This window comes from Sardina pilchardus, chromosome 11 (assembly GCF_963854185.1).
Source record: "Sardina pilchardus chromosome 11, fSarPil1.1, whole genome shotgun sequence".
Classification (NCBI taxonomy): domain Eukaryota; kingdom Metazoa; phylum Chordata; class Actinopteri; order Clupeiformes; family Clupeidae; genus Sardina; species Sardina pilchardus.
This window is the reverse complement of record NC_085004.1, coordinates 34066605-34092954: the sequence shown is the minus strand read 5'-3', so window position 1 is coordinate 34092954 and position 26350 is coordinate 34066605. Positions and strand designations below refer to the sequence as shown.

General features: G+C 39.9%; 2 protein-coding genes across 3 annotated transcripts in view; both read right to left on the bottom strand.

Annotated features, from left to right (window-relative positions):
• LOC134095330 (transient receptor potential cation channel subfamily M member 1-like) overlaps window positions 1-5151 on the bottom strand; it is a 41624-nt gene extending 36473 nt beyond the window's left edge. The window contains exons 1-2 of the mRNA XM_062548781.1: window positions 5068-5151; window positions 192-268 (exon numbers count right to left, since the gene is read on the bottom strand). Coding sequence (XP_062404765.1) covers window positions 192-268; window positions 5068-5151 — 161 coding nt within the window. The remainder of the gene's footprint in view (window positions 1-191; window positions 269-5067) is intronic.
• Window positions 5152-6138: 987 nt separating this feature from the next.
• LOC134095540 (anoctamin-1-like) overlaps window positions 6139-26350 on the bottom strand; it is a 60450-nt gene continuing 40238 nt past the window's right edge. For both annotated transcript variants that reach the window (XM_062549143.1, XM_062549144.1), the window contains exons 14-26: window positions 22336-22430; window positions 20144-20215; window positions 19387-19461; window positions 19043-19244; window positions 18325-18436; window positions 15373-15430; window positions 14393-14493; window positions 14086-14228; window positions 13375-13527; window positions 13185-13237; window positions 12865-13049; window positions 12046-12151; window positions 6139-10566 (exon numbers count right to left, since the gene is read on the bottom strand). In XM_062549143.1, the coding sequence (XP_062405127.1) occupies window positions 10354-10566; window positions 12046-12151; window positions 12865-13049; window positions 13185-13237; window positions 13375-13527; window positions 14086-14228; window positions 14393-14493; window positions 15373-15430; window positions 18325-18436; window positions 19043-19244; window positions 19387-19461; window positions 20144-20215; window positions 22336-22430 (1568 nt within the window). In that variant the 3' untranslated portion in view covers window positions 6139-10353. The remainder of the gene's footprint in view (window positions 10567-12045; window positions 12152-12864; window positions 13050-13184; window positions 13238-13374; window positions 13528-14085; window positions 14229-14392; window positions 14494-15372; window positions 15431-18324; window positions 18437-19042; window positions 19245-19386; window positions 19462-20143; window positions 20216-22335; window positions 22431-26350) is intronic.

Here is a 26350-nt window from a genome sequence, read left to right as displayed (position 1 = left end):
TAAAGTCCCCTTGGCCTTTGGAATTAAAATAACTCCACATCATCACCCCATACATAGAGATTGGCATGGTGTTTTTCCAATTAGCCTATTAGCCTGTTTGATGCTCATTGAGCTCAAATCATTATATATTACATCTCTATGCACACAAAACACATATTAATGTCCCTGCACATGTTGCATATGTTGTTTACCGATTGGGGTCTTTGCTGGGAATAATGTGAACACACTCTCTCTTCTGAAATGTCTTCTCAACCCAGACCCTTTGACTCTAAAGGAGAGAACAGATGAAAGGGTCAGACATTAGCATTTGTATAGCACCATACCTGGGAGACATTCATTTATACATTTTAAGCACCAAACAATGGTCTTTGGCATCGGTGTCAAATGAAAAACATCAACAGTTTTTTTTTTTATATTGTTTCTTTAAAAGTCTGTCAGCCAAAATGTGAAATTGAATACAATTAAAACCTAGTATAAAATAGAATACCTAATACAATAAATTGAAATAGAAATAATACATTTCTTTGCCCCTTCCAGGTGGTTAAAACCCGTGTTGAGCAGGCTGTCTGTAGCATCCTCGAGCCCATACCTGCCCTGTAGGGGTCAAGTTGTGGCTGAGTTGTTTCTAAAATCTCCTGTTTAATCATTTAACATGACACAGTCACTGACTCTTTCCAGGGATGAGGGACCTGATGTGATTAAAGAAACTTGTATTGTCTGGACCAGGGCTCTTCCTTTCAGTCATTCATTCATTCATTCATTCAATTCAATTCATGCACTGCCAGCGTAGGATTACTACATATACCTGGCAAGATTTCATAAAATAAATGCATTGCAATGTAATGATTGTAATGATTTATGTATACATAATCATAATACCATATGATCATTGTATTATGCACAATGTATTTCTTCAATCAAAATGGTTGGCAAGTAATGTTGAGACTACTTTTGTATCAATTGGTTGAATGAAATGTGGTCAACTTGAAGGGTTGCGCTGAGTTTCACAACAGCATCAAACGTGATTCAACCTATCATGATTATAGTCTGGTACTATGTGTTTTAGAATGACTGCTCAATGTTCTTCATATTCATTTCGAGCTGGTCAAGTTAGCCTTTTGTCCCTACTTCCTGGTTATTAGATTAAATTAAACTTCATTGTACAAGTAACGTAGGAAGGTTTTTTGCACACCTCTTTTGTCAGGCAGGGGCGTAGGATATGACCAAAGGAGGCGGATCAGGAAATTAGAAAGTCCCACACACTGACCATTCAGCGAGCAATAATTTGTCTATTAGAAGTTAAAATGTTTCAGTCTTAGACCTTCATCAGGTAAGTAAAGGTAAAAGGAATTTACCCGATGATGAAGGTCTAAGACCAAAACTATGTAACTTTTAATTAAAAAAAATGATTGCTTGCAGAGTACAAGTACAAAGACAACGAAATGCAGTTTGCGTTTAAGAGGTGCAAAAAAGCAATGTGCAATGTGATACACGTATAGACAGGTGGTAAATAGACAGGACAAGACATATAGTGCAGTAAACAGCAGTACAGTGTTGAATTACAGAAGGTAATCTAGAGTGATATAAATTAAACATAAAATATGTGCACTGTATCAGTTACCTTTTAAGAGCAGAATAGATATGGCTGTGTAATGTGTGCAATGTATGAACAACATGTACAGATACACTAACAGTCAAGAGTTTGGACACACCAATATTGTACAGGTCAACAGTTTTGAGTTATATTCTGGCTGTTATGACTGAGGAGTGGGTGTGGCTGAGGTAGAACCTGGCATGGCTGTGACAGTTCTACTTTGATAAAAGGTCAAAGTGAAGGGGAAAAAACATGAAATATTGCGTTGTCTTTAATGATGCCAAAAGTATGCTAAAGTATGTCATAAATGGTGAAGAATATAAAATATGAAACATGTATATAGGCTATTATAAAGAACTCTGTAGAGCAATGCTGAAGACAAAGTATGATGGAACACAATGTAGTAACAACAACAACAACAACAACAACAACAAAAACACTTTAAGTGGGCATGTATGTGTCCAAACGTTTGACTTGTAGTGTATGTGCAATGAGGTAGCAACATTTTAATAGCAGAATAATATATGTCGGTGTGAACCATAGACAGATATATGTACAGCCATGTGCAGTGTGGTAACCATTGTAGTGCAGCAACAGTAACATTGTAAGAGTAGTAAGAAGTGTATGTGCAGAATGAATAGTATGAGGAGCAGAATATGGCTATGTATAATTACATAATGTACATCATTGTAAATAATCTTCAGTAAATGCAACGTGAAAATGAGTTCAGATATGTTATCAAACCTTCCTACACCAACTTGGACTTGTTTAATTACATATTATTATTATTATTATTATTATTATTATTTATTCATTCGTTATTTATTTCATTTCATTTCACATGATTTTCCCCTCCCCCTTCCCTTAATTCTGTGCATGCCATGGTTATATTTTATATAACCATGCTCTGCAAACACAATCAATCAGGAAGTTGGAGAGTATGGTAACACGTACATAATTTATACACATTGAAATTACTTGTATTTTGCAGTGGCTAACAGGTTTAATGGGAACAGTTATCTTAGATGAGTCAGAAATTGCTTTTAGGAAATACCCTCCTAGTCCTGACACAGGGATTTGGTGACATCACTACGGTCCATCCATTGTTATTTTCACACAATCCATAAGAGGCTGATGGGTAAGGAAAGCCGATTATTTAAATCCCACTGTGCTTATTTTGCCATTTTATGAGAGTGTGCAGCGAGATTAGATGCACATTTGCAAACCATCTGATTGTTGTACATGGAGCAGAAGATTGACTGCAGCTGTTCTACTTTTACTAATAATTTTGGCTGTTTGGACTTAACCTCTTGAACTGTGACAAACCTGCCTGATGAGGGCCCATATTTATTTTGCCTCCACACCCTGGGAACCTTGTTAGGATGCATGGCATCATGAACTCCTTAAAACAACAGGATTCATTTTTTATTTAAAACAAAATACAAACAGTTTCATCATTGGACAAATCAACCAGTAGGGGTTATGGTCCGTTCATGTGTTCATTCTGTTGGATTGTGTGGGAAACATGGACGCCACAACAAAGGTTAAAACATATGCTCATTAATCTTAAATAAACAACTGCATTGCGTAAAAGTATGGTATAAAGTGCTTATGAAAGAAGGATATGCAGCTTTCAAATGACAGAAACGGCAAATTTAAGTTCACATTAAAATGGTTGGACATGAAGGTACATGGACTACAAATGTGACAAGTCCACAACCAAGCAACTTTGTTCAACTCTTCACCCTGTAAATTGAGTGTGCAGACTTTACATGATATATTGTCCCATATTGTACACGCTTCATATAAGTTATTACCATCTAGGAGGTAATTTAGCGCTATTAGTCACAAGAGCAACAGTTTTCTCCCAACTTCAGTAACGTTTCTGAACAAAAAGAATGGAAGGAAGAAAACATCACAAAACCATAGTCAATTATCCAGCATACCCTTTACTGCATGTTTGAATGCTTGGATAATTATGTTTTGTTATTATTCATCTGTTTATTTATTCATTTATGTGTTTCCAACTATTGGCACATTTTTGACACTTGATTGTAGGACTAACTGACGTAAATGGACTGTGCAATTGCAGTACGCCACTGTGCGTAGGCAATGGGGAAGGCTTGGGGAAATGGAGTTACCCCACTATGTGTAGGCAGTGGGGGAGTTAATTGAGACATGGCAAGAGAGGTGAGTACCCAACTTTAAGGTCTGTGGAACAGGGGCTTGCCACCATAGGGACCATGTATATAATGAGGCAGACTACAGTGATTATGTTTGCTCAGTCTTACATGTATGTTTGTCATAGCTGTACTATGTATGTCTTCATGTATTGTCTGATCAGTCTTATGTTAGTCACAGCCTTCCATGTTAGCGATGTTTCATGTAGCTGCAGCGATGGTACTTTTGTCCTCATGAGGGACATCTTCTATTAGTTTTACTAACATACTCTTGTAGCTGATAAAAACTGATGGGATTTCACTAAATTAGTTGTATATTACATTGATGGGAACTAAATTTTGTCATGCCATTCATGTGTCTGCATGCGTTCATGTATATGCAAAAACTACCAGCCATGTTTTCATTATCCTAACTTAGTGTAGCATGGGGCAGAGACCAACCCATTACATTTTGGAACAGCTCCAAGTCACAGGAAAGCTCAACAGCTTTAACTTCGGCTAATGTCGACAGAAACAGCAATTGGTCTGCACTCTGGGTGCCCCTCTAGTTTATGCTATAATGTGGTCCATCAAACAAAACTAACACATTCAATGGTCACACATTAAAATAACGTTGCACACCACAAAACAACACCACAAAACAATTCTGGGATGAAATAAAATTGTAAAATGAAATGCTTTAACTTAATGAAATCCTTGCACATGCATAACAAGTCTACACGTTTGCTTGTACTCTCTGCTAAAGGCAAAAGTTAAACTTGGAGAATTTGTGGAGATATTGCCAGACAGGCTGTAATTTAATACAGTACACATTTACTGCTGAACGGGCACCTTAAATCATCATACAATCATGTCATGAAATAAAAAATCTCCACTAGTGAACAGGAAGATCCCAAATTACGACCTTAATGTTGATCTGCCCCTACAGATGTCATTCAGAACAAACACATAAGTATGATGTGTCAGAATGTACTTAAACTGAAAACAAAAACAGTGGTTCTGGAAGCATGACAAGCACCTTGTAGAGAGAAGAGAATGGGAAAGAACATTTGGTATGAAAGAATGTCCTGCTCCTGCTTTTACAAACTGAATAAACTGAATCTTTATGTTGACTTCATTATTAGCTTGCATGCTCCCATTAAATAGTTCTATTTAAATCAGCAGTTTACATAATACATCGGTCTACAGAACTTAATTTAAAAGAGAATAAGGGAGGAATACAAATGTTTTCATTGTGTATTATACATTGGGTTTGTTAACGAAGCAGTAAAGAGAAATGTAGTTTTACCATACCTTTTGAGAACCAGATATGGTGCGTTTGATGGAGGCATGTCTGAAGGATCCACTCTTTCTCTGTCCAGGTGTCTGGCTATCCATATTCTCCTCTCTTAAGTTGACACTTGATCTTCAGGTCAATATGTGTCTTAGAACAGCCTTTTCAGTGGGATTGTTTTTCAAACAATCATCTTCAAAGATCCCACGTTCAAGCTAAGAAGACCATACAGTACACAATGTGCATCTAAATAGACAATACAAATATGCAGGTAGAACGGCACATAATCAGCTCTCAGCATATCTCATGACTCATATGTCATGTTAGTACGATCGCAAAACAAATCTCCAACTGAATGACAAATAGCATGACTGCTTATCTATTTGCTAAAACATAGGCTTTGCCCCTTTCTGTCCCTCAACCTCTATTCCCATCTCTCATTCTATTTTTCTCTGTATAATCAGGCTTAATGGAGCATTGCTTTTTAATGGCAGAGATTAAATAAATTGAGATTGAAGATAAATTTTAATCTACTTTGTGAATTTAGTGCCATAAAGGTTTAAAATAAGCAATAAACATAAAACAAAATGAAAGGCAAACAATAAAAGTAGTAGACTTGCCACAATTATTAACAAGAACATAAAGGAATCTAATTTTGCTAGCTTCAAGGTGTGTGGCAGATGGCCAATGATACACAGAATATCCTGCACGGCTGTGAAGGGAGGGGTCAAGTAGAATTGTGGTTTGCATTTAAGCATTCAACAACACAAAACTAATTCACTGTCTGCATGGGAATGAAACAGCATATGAATTTCATAGTATGTTGAATCCTGTAACTGAATGCAGATTGGTAAGGCACACCAATGGAATTCACTGTTCACTAGAACAGAATACTCCCTTCTTGAGGTACACTGACATCTCATGGTTTTTATGTGCAACTTTAAGAGTAAATAAATGGCAAAATATATACAGTATGTGTAAATGCTGTATGTGTAAATAGTGTGCAGGTTTTGATTCTAGCCTCTATAAATGGCAAAGTATTTGCATGTGTAAATTAGTGTAATGCAAAAAGGGAGACAAACACACCTGAATTCATATGTAGTACCTTTTACTTGAAATATGTTTTAATTACGTCATAGCTTTGAACATAATATTTTGATCTCAAACCTGTGTTCTGAACAAGAGAACAAAAACAACCCCAAGCAACCAAGCCGCAAAACCTATATAGTACCACATAAAAGCAATACTTTAAAAAACATCACAAATTATAGGGAGAATAATAAACATCACAAATTATAGGGAGAATAATATAGCTAAAGGACTGGTTGGACTGAATGCACTATTATGTACATTAAAGCAAATTTATGATACAGTTTTTGCTCTGTCTGCATTAAGTACAACATAGAGGGCTCTATTGTGATAGTCTAAAGTGCAGCAGAAAGTCTATAATCATCAAGACACAAAGCTTATTCCTATCGCAGACTCAAGTTTTTCCACGGTGCGCTTCTTTTTATTGAGTAACGCGCCAAGGTGTGTGGCAATTAAAGGCCTAAGGAGGGGTCTGGCGCATTGTCTAAAAATCGCTATCTTACACAACCTAAAATGCACTGCGCTACTGAACAAGGAAAACCTGTTCAGAAATCAGTGGCGAGTTGTATGTTATTATAAGAGTGCATTATCTACAGTGATATGGGCGGGTGCATAACACACTCTGCTTCTCTGCTGGATTATGAGGCCAGCAAAGTTTCACTTTGCCAATGAGTCTATTGCCAACAATAGACAAGCGCAGATGCATGTATTGTAGGCTATATACTCTGCTAGGTTTTAGTAAAGCATGGTTTAGTGGAATAGCTGTTCCATAAGGTCAAGTGCAAGCAGATTCCTTCAAATGCGCCAATGACCATCAAAATACCGATGTGCTGTTTGAAGTTGCGCTTATTGTTGTTAAAGGGAATGACAGATGTCACTCTCATTGGTTTAAAGGATGTTACGCCCAAAACATACCCGTGACTGATTAAGAAACATATGAACATCTATAGTTGCGGCATTCGTTCTCCATTTGATAACGAAAACACTCCCAGTGTGGCCTGGGCAGCCTACTAAATTTAAATAAGCTTTTTGCAAGTGACCATGCATGTTAGACTGTCATAATAGAGCACAGAGACTTGAATCCAGTCCTGTTGAAGGCATCATAAACATTTCCCAATATTCCTGAGCATAATGTATTTCTTGTTTATGCATTTAAGACCTCTCATTGCATACCACATCTCTTTTTATTATTATACTGGACCACATTAAATAAAGACAAATGGAACAAAATATAAAATCCCCTTTCTTTAAAAAAAAAATAAAATAAAAAATAAAGCAATCAGCTAATTCAGGTGCAAAAGCACACTATTACATCTCTGTGGTATCACTTCAAAGTCATGATTGACAGCAAGATCTCTGACAATCTATCAAACATAACTATGGCAATGGTTCCTGTTTGGCAGTTTTGTTACCTGATTTTATGTATCATTCATAACCAGTTGAACTGCTTTTTGAGCTTGAACATTTTTTACCTGAGACAAGTCAGTCAGCACAGTACTTAAATTTTGGACTTGGCCCATACGTGGAAATTGATCTGATATAAATCAAGATATGCTGATATTCCATATACATATTATGTTGGACCACTCTGGCCTTTCTTGAGGTGATAAAGGCCATAAAGGCTAAACCTGTTGGCGGCAATAAAGGCCTCTTGCCCTCTACAAATATGTTAATCAAAATAGAGTATAGTTAACTAAATATCAGTGGTGATGCTGAGAGAAATTAGATGAACGGCATCAATCTAATATTATTGCAAATTGATCGAGTGAATCTTACAGACTTCACCCCACCTTACCATAGAAATGTGATCATTGACATTCCCACAATTACACAGCCGTCCCCAGGAGGGCATACTGTAGTTGCAATAAGGGGTGTTGTGCAAACCATATTTTGGGTGGGTACTGGGCTGAGCTGTATTTTTAAAAACTCTTTTCAAGATCAAAACCACACCCCAGACATAAATAATATAGAAGATATATATCTTGACTCTTTATGGAACTGTGTACAATTCTATGATTGACAACCAAGTGATATCCACTGGTCTATTTGACAGAAAAAGACAGCCAGCCCTCTCAAGATTGTGGGACCTCTCATTTTAAAAACAAGTTTTCAAAATCTAAACCTGCCTCGTCTTGTCCTTCACTGCCTCTTCTTCCCCTCAAAGCTTTGGATGGCTGCTAGGCTACTCTTGCCGTGTGAACAGACAATTCAAAATGATCTTGGATACTACACAATTTCCAGTTGTTGTCTTTAGGGCTACTGAAGACACTACCACCACAGTCAGCTTTTCATTGTTATTACTGACAAAGCCTATGAACTTAATACACACAACTATGATTAGGCTACCTTGGGCTAATTTCATGTAACTAACTAAATAATGTTGTCAAATATATATCTATAAAATAGATTTAGGGAGTCAATATCTCTATCAAACCAATTAAGGGGGCAAGAGGACTCTGATGTGACCTGTCCACTTCTCTGCATCGCGCTATCTGCTTCCTTGCCTCCCTGCCTGCTTTGCCAAAGTCATCGTCTCACTAAGTCCCGCCAAACAATTGAATGCAGCTGCACAGGGAAGCACGCAACAAAGATGAATGGATGACACATTAATTGCAGTCTGATTGATTAATAACAATGCGTTGAAATCTTAATTAAGGGAATAACGTTTAATATGAAAAAACGGTGAAGTGTTCCTTTAATTCGGTGTCCCTCCATAATTAAAACGTGATGGCTAACTGTTACGCTGATGATACATTTTTTTGGGCAATGTTGTCTATCACACAGGGCAACTAATGAGGGCAACAGACAACTAGCAACTTTGTTAGCAAAACCACCGCTAGGTAGCTAAATCCCATTCAATCTCGATGGAGCTAACAATTTACTGCAAAATCGACTGACTTAACTAATGATTTCTACTAATATTTTTGCATGGTGGGAGATGGATTGAAATTCAGTTTGGGGGTCCCCCAGACCCAATCACAGATTTGGTCGCCCTCAGTGTTGACATCAATGTTACTGGTAGCATTGGAAACTTGATGTGATTATACTGTAGCATGCCCTTTGTGTAGCAAGTTTCATGTCCACTGATTGGACTAGATATTAACTAAATTTGTGTATGGCAGCTTTGCTTTTGACTGATGAATTTAGCTTACCACTTTCACAAATTACAAGACCAACAAATAACTTGGTCTGAAGATCATCTATGCCATTTTTGGCTGACTTGATTTTAATTCTAGGAAGAAGTGAAACACGGTGTGCAAACCTACATATAGTCATAAGAATATGCCATCAAGACCAGAGCATTATTGACTTATTTTGAGGTTAACATATTTAGAAAATATGAGTAAAATGTGTTTACTGCCTCAAAGTCTGTCTTGAAAACAGGAAAGAACGTGACTTGAGAGTGATGATATTGCTAAGGTTTTATCATTAGAAGACAATGAAATCGAAGAGTAGTTTAGATGATGACCAGTCAAACACTAAGATAATTGATCTTTTATATTGTCTAGTTAATGTCCTATTGGTGTGTAGATAATAATATATATGGTGTGGAGAATATATTACATGTATCTACCTATCTAATGTTCTACCATCTACAATCATACACTCTCTCTTTAATATAAATGCACAACCTTTTTCAAATCTAGTCACGGACACCCTAAATGTGTACTTATAAAGATTCCATTGAAAACCATTAGGTAAAAAGTGGCAGAAATTGCCAATAACAGTGGGATATAGGACAAGAAACAACTTTGGGAAAGTTTAACAGGGCATTTTAAAAAAATATTATTATTATTGACTCCACATCACAGATTCTGGTATGGTTGGTGGCTTGGACACTACCTGCATTTAAAATTGTGCAATATAAGAAATGGGAGCCAAAACTGGCTTGAAACATGACAAAATAACCCTGATGTGCATTACACTTACATTTCAATTGTGTATGCATTTACATTACATATACACATTTAAATCCATATTTGTGCTCTCTGGGTAACATTTGGCCTTCATTCTGTTAGCACCATGGTCTAGCAGAACTAGTGTCATGAAAATAACATTTGGTCCCTGTCCTCATTTCTGATTTGTTTTGTTTACCCAACAAATAGTGCACAAAGCATTTAAGACTTTTGAAAACAGGCATCTTTTTCATAAACTGACTTAAGCATAACAGCCATCATTTACCATTTTGATTTGCCATATTTTCTGTCATGGAAAAGCTAATTGTTTCTGTGGGTGTCTGATTCGGGGCGTGAACGTGTCAGAGATGGGCTCTGCTGATATTGGGAATTCCGGAGGTGTTTCTTGCCTCGCTCCTCTTTCATGAAGAGATCCACAAGGAGTGCCTTCTCCCTGTGGATCTGGTGACTGATGTCCTTTGGAATATCAGGGATCAGCCAGTCGATGAAGTCACTCATAATTGTCACAGCATTCTGTAATTAGATATTAGGTTATCCTCATGAAAATGTACTGTAAGCAATCTTCAAAATGATAGTGGGGTCACACTATATCAACTCAACCATAGGTTCCCACTCCTACTGACGCTGACTGAGGCATAACTAACCTGGACGACCAAGCATGAGGGGAGAGTTGCAAGTAAACTGGAGCTTCTAGCCCTTGAGTATAGAACATAGGACATTCCAGTCTACCGTGCACATGGGCCAGACCAGAGCCATATCTCTGGCTCTGGGCCAGACCGTTTCAAGAGAATTCCATTTTCAGTGCCATAGTATTTCCCACAAGGTTTCCATTTTAACATTCCATATGTTATCTTAATGCAACGGAAGTAGTTTGGAAACAAAATAAAACGCTCAAGCACTGTTTTTGTTTTTCTTGTTGAATATGGAGCTGTGGGTGTGACAACACCTGGCTTTGTGGTGTAGGAGGGGCGGCATTGTGCAAGATGGGAGTGAGTGCAACACTTACAATTTAACTTGATAGAAGGTGTTATGCTTAGCCTAGTTTGCATTTTACAATAATATTATGTATATATGTGTATAATGCGTACTACCTTTATATTCTTTTGAAATTAAATGAATTCAGTTGAACTAAAACAGAATGTCAGAATATGGTGTTTGCATAGTAATCTACCCTGGTATCCTCACAAATCTGGATATAAATGGTAAATTAATAATAATAAAAAATTGTACTACCAAACAGCACATCGCAAGGCAATTTGCTCCCTTCACCTCTTGTCTACAAATGGGGGAATTCTGTAAAAGCCTAACTAATGCAGAGATTGTTTATCTAGGTCAATGTATTCAAATTCATCACAGATCCCTTGACCCTATGAGAATCTAGGCCACTCACTCCCCCCCCAAGCAACTAACAGTCCACTTGCTAAAAAAAATATAGTTTTTACTTATTTTTTCCAAGATAACTAGACCCCATGATCATATAGAAAGAGCACACAATGGTTCTGATTCCAGTGTCTATGGCACGATATATGATATGGATGAAGACCCCCTAGTCTCTCCCACCAGTCCTGAGTTTCTGCACAAAAGGATTTTAATATGGAGATTTATGTGGGATTACATGCTTACAGCTGTGCCATTTCCCACAAGCCAGTACAGGTAAATGGACAGTATATGTGGTAGGAATTTATTATTGTATTATTGACAGTGAAAGGACAGCCTATATGAAATTGGCCTTGCCCCCCTTGTTGGTGTACTAGTATATCGCCCGCAAAGTAAGATTTTTTGCCTTGTCTGGGCATGCTTTGGGTGTGTTCTAGATTGTTAGGTTGTTGATCAATCATGAAAATCAACTGAAAAAAATCCCTGTACAATTCTAGAGAGCATGCAGTCAACCTGAGAGCAACAGATAAGTTATATCTTATTGACTTGTCTGATCATATAATAATGCTATTTCTAAGCAATTGTGAAGTTGTGTTGTGAAATGAGGCTACTCACCTGAAAAATGACGACGAATGCAAACCTGGCAGCCAGTATGGCCCAAAATTCTCTAGAAAACTCATATGGTGTGTCTGACCATGGAGGATCTCTGTAGTCCTTATACCTGATATAAGACAAAATACATCTCTCTATTGAGTTTTCCTCCTGGCATTATTCCATCCCCCTAACACTGAACTGGAAGACGCTAAAGGGATGGTTTGGAGACATTTCACTCTAGGGCTGTTTGCACCATGACCTTGGGCCTAACATCCCCCCAGTGTGTGTATGTGTGTGTACAGTACATGTGAGTGACATTAGCCGCTTTTGCACTGAAAGCCGGCACATTTGCGGCTAGGTGGAGCAGGCAATTTGCCGACTTCGTCTGCTGTGCTGTGCAGTGTGAAAGCGGCTAGTTACGCGGCGGTAGCGGTAGCAGAGAGCAGAAGCCATCATGCTATTTAGATAAACTCCTGGTGTTGGGTTATTATTAGTGGGGTCATTTACCAGTTCCATTAGCGCTTGCACTAAGCCAATCGGCTGATAACGCTAAAAAAAAGCTTCTGAGGGGGTGTTTGGCTCGAGGTCATGGTGCAAAGGACCCCAGGCTGAAATTACTCCAAACTATCCCTTTAATCAAGTAATGTCTTGATGTCTCAATGCAAATCAAGTAAGCAACAGCAATAGCAACAGGTATATAGACTCATTTGACGGAGCAATCTGAGGACAATTAGATACTGTATATAAACATATTATTACAATTTAAACATATGAATACACACAACTTATATCTTAATGTTCATCTATTTAGCTTAATACAAGGTAAAATCTGTTATGTACCTGCAAAACTCCACCTTGTAACCTAAATGCAAAGGTTCCAAGGGTTCAGTCCCAGGTTGGAATTGAGAGACATTGAAGAAGGCTAAGGTGTGATTGACAAATCCATGCAGGGTACCATCAGGACTATACATGTGTTGATAAACAAGCCGTGGAATAAAGTCAGATGTGAAGGAGATAACAAATGCCTGAAGAAAAGAAAAGAAAAGAAAGTAAGAATCAGTACTATTCTGAATGACTTTTAATGGGACATCACTGGAACCCAATTTGCATAATGTAAAGCTATCAAAAAACAAGACCATAAGATCCAATGAAATGCTCACGTTCACAATAACTGCCACTTTGCTGAGTCCCCTCAGAAAGTTGTACCAGATACCTAAAAACAAAAAAACAAACAAAAATGTGTACACCAATTTTCTGGATCACATCAACATTTTGCTTTAAAGCAATGAAACAACCATAAAACAGATGAAGAGTGAAGAGAAAGGACTGCCTGCCTTGAATCCAACTCACCAATATCCTTTGCCCTAGCTGCAAGCGGTCTCCTCAACTCCATGACAAACTTTTTGGCATCCAGTCGAATTTCAATGACATTGTTCAATAGAGCAAAAAGTGGAGCCAAAGGAAAAGAGGCCACAAAAACCGTCACAATGGCAAACTGGATAACTGTTGAAAGAAACATGTAAAAACTGAATCAAACCGCCCACTGTACTATTTTCAACTAAGCCAAATTATATTCATATATAATCATGTATGTATTTCTTCTAGTGGAATAGTTGCCATTGCCAAACAAAGCACAGATGCAGTCAGCCTAACTTTGCATCAAGTTATGACACAATAGACCTACAGTTCACCTACAAAAAAGGACCAAAGCTGCCATCTTTGCCCATTTAAAGAGATCCGGGTAATTATTGAAGATAACTACCTATGGCAAGTTGCATTGCAACAAGTTAACTCTGGGGTAGCAAAAGTTTGCCGTCTTCACATACCGAAGATCACAGGAGCCACTTGAAGGCAGAGGACAACAGTGTGTTGAGCAAACGTCAGCATTTCAGACTTCTTCGTCCCCTTGAGAATTTAACAGATGTGATAATTAAAAAAAATAAAAAAACGGCTATTTTCCCATAGGAAAAATCGCAAGATACCGGATCTCAAAGATGGCAGGGTTTTTTTATAGGTGAACTTCAGAGGTGTATGGTAAACTGTGTGCGGGTAGGTACTCACTCATTTCCATATACTCTGGGTTGAGGCCAACAAAGGGCCCCAGGAAGTGGTCTTTCTCATGCCGTCGCAGAGTCTTCTTGAGCTCCTCCTCCTTCTCTGTGGCCAATTTGGTCTTCCGTCGCCGCATCATCTTCTTCAGTTTACTATAATTAAAAAAAACTGTGTTTGAGAAAAGGACTGCTTTTTGATGCATGCTTTATAATACCTATATATATATATATATATATATATATATATATATATATATATATACACACATTGCGTGTGTGTGTGTGTGTGTGTGTGTGTGTGTGTGTGTGTGGCTTACGGAATGCCAATCTCAAACAGGTTGTTCTGAATTAGCTGTTTGCCCAGCATTGTGATGCATAACTGGATGCATAATTCCATCAGACAGCCAGCATGGGCACACTGAAATCAAACAGACAATTCACATGTTATGTTAATAAAAGAACATTACATTTCATTAATTTATTGCCATGGCAAATACATTCATTCCTCCCATACAGTAAGAGCCCTGTTTATATTTTCATCAAATAAGGTGCCTAATGAATCAAAATTGACTGTGGAGATATGAAGACAGAGATAATAAATGTTGATGAGGTAACTGATTTAAAGGCTCCTAATGTAGCTTGAAGGTTCTTATTTGGAAGTTACTTCGGATGAAAGCATCAGTTGAATGAATAGATGTAAATGTAGATCTAATTTAACATGGAAAGAACTATTTGAATCAGTTTTGTATACTATTCTTTTCAAATGTAGCTTAGCTGATGGGTGCAACATGTCAGTGCTTAACCACAAGCTTTGCTGCAGCATTAGTGAGATTGCACGACAATAAAATGTGATGTGTGAGAGATGAGACAAGTGGGCGTGAATCTAGTTTGATTTACTATGGGAAGCATTAAAGTATGCGCGTCTGTCTGTAATGTTAACACATTACATCAACAAAATTTAAAAACAATAACTTGAAATGTTTAATTAAAGCTTATTTCTCATGCATATTGTTCTATAGATTTTCATTCATCCAAGTCGACTCTTTTTAAAGAATTTGGCTACACCTGGCCTGTGATATGCATTTAACGTGTTCATCTATATTCGATGTAAAACTAACTTTGGACTTTCTGCAGACTTAGGCTGTGCTCTTTAACAACCATGCATCTTCCCCAAAGAGATGACACACAGGAGAGTATACACAGGTGGAGGAAGAAAACAGGAAGACTTTCATAGTTTGCCTTCAGCAGAGTTTTTTTTCTACATTTTCACTTCAAAGAAATGACCGTAACTAGTTACCTCCTCCATGCGGTAGTTTCCTACAACATAGAGATATTTTCCAGGTCGCCCAACAAGCCTGTAAAGAGAAGAAAAATATTACAATGCACATAATGTATAACGCCAACACATGTCCACATTGATATTGCAATAATTTGTTTATCACTTTGAATTCCAGAAAGTATGGTGCAGCTGGTGCATTCCCAGCACATGTAAAACCGGTAGACTAACATTATGTGAACATTTCCAGTGAAATGTAATCTAAATGTGCACGAAGCATTCATGATTCTTTATACTTTGTTGCTAGGTTCCGAACGGCCAGTGAGACCGCAACTATGACAAGGCTGTTTTCTATAGACGTTTTACAGTATGTACGTACCGTATACATATTATATGTGTGATGTTTATTTATAATAATGATGATAGTAGAAGTGGGCTGTTTTCTTTTCAAATAAATAAATAAATATCTCAAATGTATGCATATGACCTGACAAATATGATGTCACTGTTTATACCAACAACCACAAAACACTTCAATAAGTTAAATTAATGGTGTTCACGTCATCACATTGTAATTTGCTGTATGTCTTCCACTCCACTATGGCATGCAAAAGTTGAAAAGGTACTATGTACTACTAAAAGATTCAGCAGTGGTAGTACTGGAAGGAGAGGAGAGCAGCTGCCTGCCAACATCAGGGCTTCCAACAACTCGAGTGTAAGACTATACATTTAGTTTGATATACAACAAGCTTTAGTGTGCCAAGTATTTATCTCCTTTTTTCCCATACACAATTGTTTTTGACCTCTTTCCCTTCTTCTGTCTTGTCTGGGATCTTAAGCTGTGGACTTCATGCCAGTCCCATACAACATCTCAGTTGAGGGGTACGTAAAATCTTGGAAAACTCCAAGAACTCCAAGAAGCAACTAGCCAGAATCTTTCTTTAAGAAAAAAGGCTGTAGAAGTAGGCCTATCAAACAATATAAATGCCACCCACCCTTTGGGAACCCTAAAATAGCCTATTCTGGCTCCAGGGAGTGATTACGAATTGAAGGTTATGAAATCTTCTTGAAATTGTATTCTGCATCTTCCCGAGTACAAATTAATTTCATTGTCATCCTTCTCACAGTGTCACTGAATTCCCTATTTACTATTCACTTGATCTTTTAATGATGTTATATGGCATCATTGTAAACCTTGACCATCAAAACAAGGCAGTCACTTCCGAAAGTTTAGCGTTCGCCGCCATCTTGAATTTAGTCACGTGACAAGCCGGAGCGGAACTAATAGGCGTGTTCAAGTTCAACTCCAAATGACCTCTTGCAGCAGCGAGAGCTGGTGGCAGCAGGGGAGGGGATACAAACGCTGCTATGAAGTTGCACACTCTCTACTTCCCGTAGTCTAGACTTGACCATGTGACAAATCACGAGGCACAGACCCGCACGGACCCTTGTGGATATGAGGAGGCATCTAAATACCTGCTCATACGTCAGGGATGTAAAAGCCAATTAGGGCAAAGACCTGACGTCATGAAGGCAGGGTCTAGGCTCCGCAGCGCTCCGCAGTACCTCTAAAGCTGCTGCTCCGCTGCGAAGCAGCTGCCTGGCCACGCCTTGCTCCCGCGATAAGTTGAGGCCATGTGATACCGACTGCCGAGTCGAAAACACACCCATCTAGACCATTGTGGACAGATTTTTAACCATGTGCATCTTGTGCTGCGCAGTTTTTATGCTGCGCAGCCATCTTGAACGCGCCTAAAGCTATTACGTGAACTAGTCACGAATCAGTCACATGACTAAATTCAAGATGGCGGCGAACGCTAAACTTTTGGAAGTGACTGCCTGAATAAACAGTCATGTAAGTAAACCGAAGTAGTGTTGACATGACTGAGGAGGAATTATCTCTAACTATGATATAGCTGTAGTAAAAATGTAAATGGTATTTATTTAAGAATACTTGTGTGTATGATTTCAATAAAAAAAGTTTAATCTAAGTATTTGGGTTTTTTGCCAATCATTTACAATATTTTAAAATAAAGAAATACACATTTTGGTGTTATTTGATCATGTTTGTGTATATACTGTAGCAAAATGACAATACTTTATTCATATTGCTTTGTGCTGAAAAACAGGACATACATAGTCAGAATTGCACATTCCTAAGACCTCTATAAAGTCATTAAAACATAGTAATGCAAAAACCTGCAAAAGTGGCTGGAGTGGATCAATGTAAAAGCCTGGCGGGATAATGATAATGGGTTGGCCACAAACTAGCAAAGTTGCCAGGTATTAAATGTACTCGCCACAGGATTTGACCATTCAAATCTACTGATCAGGTCTACTGATCATTGCAAAATGTTTGCTTCATTGCTTGAAAACTCTTTGTCAAGTAACAACTGTGTTCCACAGGTGCTATACCCATCACTGTAGATGAGACGTGCTCACCCCAGTTGTAATCACAAAACATATATTTACACATTTTGTGCATGTTTCCATGATACTATGGGCCAGATCTAAAGAAAGTGCTAATACAGAGTTTTCTAATGCACTGAAAATTAACGCTGCTTTGCCATATTGCGTGGAATTTACTAAGCTGTCACTCCATTACGTTAGCAGTGTTGCCTGTACCTGCCCTCTCTAATTGCATGCCCACAGCTGTTTTCATACATATGGCAGAATACTCAATCAATCACTATTAGCACTTCTAATAACCTGTGTTTGCGTGATACTCCTACTTTCACCTGAACCTCCTATAAATGCATATGCATGACACAGAAAAATGCAAATAGCCATTCTCAGCTCCCATGACAGGCAGTTTTTCCTCCTGTTGATACCTCGCCATGTTTTTACATGCACGTTGAGAATCAAATACGCCCGAAATGGGCACAAAAACGTTAGCATTATGTGGCTGGTGCAGTCTTACTATTAGTTAGTATTCACAACACGTATGTAAAATCAAATGCGCAAGGTTCTTACCTTCCTCTGAAAAAAGCAAGGTAGACTATAGGTGTGAAGGCATTGACAATCTTTAAGACAAATGTCTTGAAGATGAGTCTTTGCTCAAAGCTCTTGTCGGTCTTCGGGACCTCTGGAAAAACCAAACATAAAGCAAAGCTATGTAACATGTGGAGACAAACTTCCGTGTGAAATAACCCAATTTCAGCAAAGTTTGGCAGGTGACCCTCTCTGAAAAAATCTAAAAAAAATCACAGGGCTTTGTAGACCAAAACTATGCATAAATCTTAAATCTTATATCTGTATAACTAACCATTGCAAAACTACAGCCCTTTGAAATTTCATTTCAAGCATCGTGGTGAACAATCCTTTTGTTTAACTTGCAACATTATTTGCTCTTTTGGTATTTCACACCCTGTTGAGTTAAAAAATCCAATAAGATGAGATGCATCTTATGTCATTTCCTCTCTGCAAAGCTCTGAAAATGGCTATAAATTCAGTATGTGAAGACATCATAGCCTTTGAGGGCTTCTTGTTCAAAAGGTATGTGACACAAATTCATCAGATTTTAACCATCACTGTATGTGCCTTTGCTTTGAGAAATCAAGTCCAGGCTAAATTTAGCCAGGAACAAAAAACTCCCATCTTAATCCGCTATTGAGGTTTTGTGAAATAGTCCTCTGGTTATAAATCTTGCTTACTCTACCAAAAGCTGTAAAACAAACAAAACAAAACTTACCAAGGGTAGTCAGCCAGCGAGCCAGGGCCCCATAGACCTCATCCATGATTATTATGATAATGAGGTTGATGACAGCAGCCGTTGACTTAACAGTCGCACGGACATTTGAGCGGAAGGTAGGTGTGGAACTCATGTGCAAGGCTGTTTTAATGGAGATCCGGTAGAGCACAACCCCAAAAACAATGGCAAAAGTCACAATAATCTGTGCAATAAACGACAGTTAGGAAAGTAAACATCTTCTGTTTCATTGAAACCATGCATAAAATATTGATTTGATATATAATTTGATATATAATTAGTTATCAGTTAGTAAATTTGAAAAAGTAAGCCTCCAAAAGCTCTACCATAAAGCACATCATGATGAGGATGGTCATGTATGCTGGCATTCTGTCTTTGCAGGTTAGTTTAACCTTCTTATTCTGAAATAAAAAAGAAGCAATATTAAGATTTATTAGAAATCGTATTTAATCAACAGAAAATAGGCATACAGGAATGGAGAAACTGAGATTCTGAACAAACATCTGGTTTACTCTCAATAAACCTGAAAACTATCATAATCTCTGCAGTGTACATTTGCTGTAGTATCTCAAATCTCCCTGACCATATCTTTTATTTCCACTCCACGGTAAGAATAAAATAATAAATCAAACTAATCTTTCATTAACCTACGTCTGAAAACAGACAATATTTACCCCAATAATATTTGAAGGATGTGTGTTAAGCACCTGTTATAATCGTTGTACACATGAATGTCTGGCAACATAGTCATCACACCTTAAACATAGTCATTAAGTTTGCTGATGACAGCACCACAATCGACTGTATCACGAGCAAATGACACTATTCTTCAGAACAAGGAGAGGCATGTCAAGCTCATATTTTAATTGCATGTGTGTAGCCTACAGTATGTGTATGTCTGCACCGATGCTTTTTACACATGAAGTTCTTACCAGAAAAAGTTTTCTGAATTGAAAAAGAACAGTGTTCTGAGTACTACACTGACCACCTAGCCAGTGGTATCTGGGGGGAAAATCATTTAACTCTTTCTACTGTAGGTCTCTCTCTTCTATAAGATCCACATTTCCAGGACAAGAAGCTTACCTTTGAGCTGTGAGATTCTTTTCGAAGGGTTTTCTGCATAACTCGGAACTCATAGTCAGGTCTTAGATGGTCCTAAGAAGTAAAGAAAAAACTGGTTTGATATAAAATATACATTTAGAGGCAAAGGTCCGGTATTTATCAGACACCTTTATCCAAAGTACTGTAACTGAATAAGACTTGCAGCATTTGAGAAGTAAATCCACTTTCAAATGAATTTCAAAGTGGCAACTCAAAACAGCACCACGCCAAGAACATGGCAGTAACATGACTCCTATTTATCCATTCACTTTAGTAAAGAAAATAGTGCAGTCTTCATCCTGCTGAATTGCTGATGAAGTTGTTGTCATTGTGAGGTGGCATGAGAGATATGAGAAAACATGTGGGACTTGGTCCTTTCATCTCAGCTTAAACTGGTCCAGATGGGACCTCTGAAAGCTATATTTAGGTTTTTACTCTATGTTTTCATGTTTTTACTCTAATATTGCAGAAAATCCAATACGGAGGAAATTGATATAATGATATCAAAATTGGGCATACTGTTAAAAAATTACCCTGACAAATACATGTTTGACCCTTTGCTAGCGCTATAGGCTAGGCTCAAGGTGCAAAGTTAGACATGAAACCGGGTGAAAAGAATCAAGGGACTATCCCACAAATGTCTATCCCCCACATACCAAAATACACATAACATGTACCAAATTTCACAACTTTAGATAATATGGTACTGCCATAGACTCCCATGGCAGAACAAGAAAATCCATGTGAGCATTAGTATACTTGGGATGTCTGCCTGTTTCAGGATGTTCCTGTTTAGGATGGTCTTGCCATGTGCCTTGACTCTGTGCACTTGGTGGGTGTTAAGTATCCATGCTTCACTGCCGTGGAGCAGTGTTTAACACACAGGCTTAGTACACTTGCATCTTGGTGTTGGTGGTCAGCATGTGGTTGTACCTAACCCTCTCTGATAGTTAGTTTGATATAAAGAGATTGTTTATTGCCACACATCAATGTTGCTGGTAGTTTTATTACCGAAAGAGATAGCTCAATCCAGTAAAGAAAGGAAAGAAAAACAAAATTACTCAAAATAAAGAAAAGCGAGCCATAGTGGCAGCGGTCCTAGGAAAGGATGTTGGAGATAGTGAGCGGGTAAGTGAAGGCCTCCCTGATGCTTGGGCTGTTTCTTACATCCTGGCCCAGTATCTCTATCTTTTTCAGGCTGATAGTTAAGCCTAATTCTCTGCATATGTGTGCAAAATAGTTGATCAATCGAGTGTGCTGTCAGAGCTACATCATCTGCAAAGAGCATCTCCCTTATCAGAACCTTCCACATACACCTTTGTGTTTGCTTGGAGGTGGTTCAGGGTGAAAAGGCTGCTATACTTCTGATGTGACTGAATATGCCATCCTCAGACTGGCTGAAGACATACAGTAGGACAGCAGCAGGGAGAAGATACCAAAGAGTGTGGGGCAAGCACACAGCTTTGTTTCACTCCTCCTGATTGGAAAGGGGTCCAAAGATGACCTGTAGTATTGGATGATGCCTTGAATGTCTTCGTGAAAGGAACTTGAAGGGACATTAAATCTTCTACAGCAGGGTGAAGAGGCCTTTCCTGCTGAGCAAGTCAAAGGCCTTGCTCAGGTTGATGAATGCCACGTACTGTATAATGGTTGTCTCTGCTGGCAGTATTTCTCCTGTAGTCGGTGTAACTTTGCATGACAAATAAACACTAAATAATATATTTGAATGTCCTTGCAATTATTCAAATGTAGGAGTGAACTTGAGCAAGACAAAAAGTCATTCTTCATTAATGAATCATTGACAAAACTGTGAATGAAACTAAAACTAAAATAGTTGATTATTGCTGAGTTTGAAAACCCCTGTGAAATTCTGACGAAGATTGCTTTGCTGTTGATGTCGGCTACTGGCACATGGCACACTACCATGTACTACTGTATGTGTTGTACTGTGAGGGCCTGTATGGGTCCTGATTACAAATGTGTTGTAACCTGCGCCCTATTGTGGTATACTGATTAAACGTTGCTTGGCTGCAGACAGGCTATGTTGTGCAGTGGATAACAAGCTCTACCTTATATTATCCTTGGTTGTCATCGGTCAATCGTTGAAGTCCTCAACGAATAGCACAAGGAATTCCAAACCATTTAAATGTTAAACTGTTAAATTGTTTACTTACTGTGTCACTATGTTCTTCCTCTTCAGAGCCTGTGAGGCCCCAGATATAGTTGAGTCTCATCTGCCGTCTTTTCCAGTGCTCCATGAACATAGTGGCTAAATGGAGTGGCATAATGAAGTTAAATGGTGGGGAACCTTTATACAGAAGGGTTTTCTTTAAGTTGCATACCTATGGAACTCTTATTGTCTTTTCTAACATGTCGACAGCAATGATTTTCAGCAATACAGATTTACAGTAATTTCCTGTGTATTAACTGCATTGTGTATAACTCACAGGACAGTGTTTTACAGGTATGCAAGTTAAAAGAAACAAAACCATATTAACTATCCCCATGTGTTAACCTCATAGCTGAGGAAATGTTGCAAATGCAATGTATAAGCCGCGGCTAATAGTTGGAATTAAAACCTGCATGCTCACATTACCTGTAGAGACCATTCATGACATTGGTGACAAAGTCAATTGTCTTGTATAAGAATATGACTGACAAGAAATATGAAAAACAAAACTAAATCCACTCTTACTGAATTCTGATGTGTTTCTCCTAAAATCCCTTTGGAGAAAATGAATAGCAAACTGTAAAAGTACAGTATGTTTGCCACCATCTGAACAAATGTTATGATCACATAGAGTATGTTACTGTATGTCTCTCCTTTAATTAGGGGCCAAGCAGGGAAGCTTTGTAGCCCCAATATGTTTATGTTCTCTAGCAGGTGGGATAGGATACGGGCCGCTCCGTCTAGCTTCTTGTTTATGTTTTGACTTTTTGTCAAAAAAAAAATATTTGTATGTAATGTTTTGTTCTGTCTGATCGTTGAACACAACAGACATGTGTAAGCACTTTTTTCAATGCAGCTTGTCGCAAGCCTATCGCAAGCCTAGCCTTTTGACTGTCTGACAGGCAGACCTAAACATCGATGTCACCTGGCTGAAGATTCTGGACTAGCCCACCTATGTTGCTTATGGCCTTCCTGACTGCACTACGAGAGCTGCCTTCCCAGTTCTCATTGAATATTAATTAGAGCTGGCTCAAATCGAACGGAGTCTTCCTGGCAGGCTATACCACACTAGAATAGCTTGAACCAGAGCCATAGATAGAGAGAGTTGCGACACTCTTTGATGTTGCCGCCACGATCAAAAGTTCCAAAAAAACCTGTGCTGAATGGCTGAATCGCAGGAGGGTGGGATGTACTTCTGATGCTGAAAGGTGTAATCAATTAATTCATTGACTACTGACCAAGAGATTGGCTGTAAACAGTTCCAAAAGCCCCATAACGAGGAAATAGCCTGGAAAAAGCGCTGCCATTTTTTCCTATGGAAGTCTATGGGAGTGTCGCCACTCTGTTTTATCTACCGCTCTGGCTTGAACCAAGGCATTTTTTTTTTCCACAAAAGATGTTACAGAGTCCATGTAGAACTTCAGACATTACCACAAAGTAATGAAATACATGTGGCAGGGCACCTTTAAAAAGTGCATATCTTATTACGTTGGTTGGAGATTACACCAATTTCTTGTCTCTTTGTTTTGCCTATTTTGAACAACCCATCACCCACCTACCCTTTTTTACCGCTCTGTTGTTTTTCAACTCTTATTCAACATCAATGAATAATAATAAACATAAACAATACTTCAAATCATCTCAAGAAATACAACAACAATAAATAATTATTACAACAATAATAATTAATATTAAGTAAAACAGGAAAAAAAAAAAAAAAAACGCTTCCCCACTAAGCAATATACAGTACATCCTCTTCTCAGACAGAAAAGAGTAGCCAATAATTCCATTCAGACCTTTCCCTCCGTCCCACCACTTTCCCTCCCATTCATTCCCATTTAGGGAGAACAGCTTAAACCTTTAAGGAGTATCTTGTTTGCAGAGGTGGAAAAGTCCGGCTACAGAAAGTAAAAGTCCTTTCACATATCTGTGCCAACCATTCACTTAAGCCAGCTGATTATCATCATCACAACTCTTCAGCCAGGTAGAACAGCTAATCAGTGAGATCACCTGTGTAAAAGGAACACTCCACCGTTTATGATGTTTTCTAAACAAAGTTCGGGAGGAGCCCTTAGGGATGATTGACACCAATTAACTCACCGCGCCTCCCGCTCCAAGAGTATTTAAGCCGGCCTTCTTTTCTATCGTGCCACACGCCCCGGCGTTCGCAAAAGTCATTCAGAACTTTGCATCCTCAAGTCAAACGAGATCATGGAGCAAGAAGCAAACGAGCTGGAAATCCACGCATCATCCAGCGATCTGGAGGACAATTTTGTCCCACCAACCCCCAACATCCAGGGGCCCCAGCGGGACGACAATCCATCCCGTTCCCCTCGCCTTCGGATCAGGGAACCCAGGACGCAGGGCCGCAGACGGCGCTCTCCCGCCCCAGCCCGGGGCAGCATCCGATCCCCAGCGTCGTCACGAGGCAGCGCCAGGACCCAGCGCCAGCAAGGCGACGACCCCGTACACTGGACAGTGGCCCGGATTCGCAGCACCCTCCACTCCCGCGGCATTTCGTTCCGCCGATCAGACAGGAAATTCCATCTCCTCCGTCTGTTAAACGAGTCGGATAACGCTGTTCTCTCTCCTTCCCACTCCCTCTCCCTGTTCTCTTCACAGGACCAGGAAGCAGGCTGCTCCCACTGGCAGCGAGGCATGGATCCCGCCAGAAGCAACGAGGCTGGGAGAAGCTCTCGGCCACGTCACCAGTCACCCCACGCACCGGGTACGCCGACAGCGCCCTCCCGCACTACACGCTCCAGAGCGATTTCCTCCACCGCTCCAGCCACGTCAGCAGCTCGGGCTGTTTCCGCTGTAGTTTCGCAGACGCCATTCTGCCAGACGGCCCCGGTAGCGGCAGCGTCGCTACTCCCTCCCCACCCTCTCTCCCTCCCCCATCCACTCCCCTCAGCCAGGACCCGGTCCAGGGCTGCCCCCCCTCCAGCCGCCCCCGCGACTGCTCCCTTCCTCCCCCCTTTTCCCCCTCCCAATTCCTTTCCGGGTGCCACGTCTGCACAACCATTCACCTCGCTACACCACCGTTCACATTACGAGCTAGCGAGTCCCTGGTCTCAGCCGGTTCCGGTAGCGACAGCGTCGCTACACCCTCCTCACCCTCTCTCCCTCCCCCTTCCAATTCCCGGGACCCTGTCCCAAGCCGCCGCCCCTCCGGTCATGTTGATGGCCGCTCCCTCCCTCCCCCCTTTCCCCCCTCCCCATTTCATTCCCGGTTCCGCGCTAGACCAGCCCGCAGCCGTGGGTTATCAGCACTCAGCGAGTGCTTTCCGGCTTCCGAGCTATTCCTTAGCTACTGCAAGGCCCATGCCACCGCCTCCTCACGCCGCAGCGTTCGAGCCTCCACCCGTCTCCTCGTCCACCAGGAACCTCATTCTATCAGGTGCAGACGTAGATTTATCCACCATTTTACCCTCTCTCCCCGTAACTTCTCATCACCGGGATTTAGTTTGCGGGGAACTAACTCTATCCTTAAAACCCTCTGGCCCGGCTACAAAAATTCTGTCGTTCGCCGAATTCACAGTAGCATTCACTAATTTCACTGAGGTCATCTGTTCAGTCTTTTCCGGCCGTCGTAAAGAACTGAACGACTATTTAGCCATCATCGCCGGCCTAGCCGTTTCTTATGGAGGCGCCCACTTCTACACATATCACCGCTTGTTTTCAGCGAAATGCGCCGCAAGGGTAAACTTGTGGAACCAAACCCCTTACTGGGGCGCGCTCGATATGGAGCTGCACAACCGCGTCTTCCTCGGCCTTAAACCAGCATGCCCCCTCTGCAACACGCCCAGCCACGGCGCAGCCGAGTGCCCTCTCGTAAACCCCGAACGGCAACCTCCCAAAGCCAGCACCAGCGCCCCCAGATCCTCATCGTACGTCCCCCGCGTCACCGAGGCCGCAGCAAGAGAGGACAAGGAAGAGGACGCGCGCTTCTGGAAGGGCCGAGAAATCTGCCGCAAGTTCAATTACACCCAGTGCACGTCATCCTCATGCCGGTATCT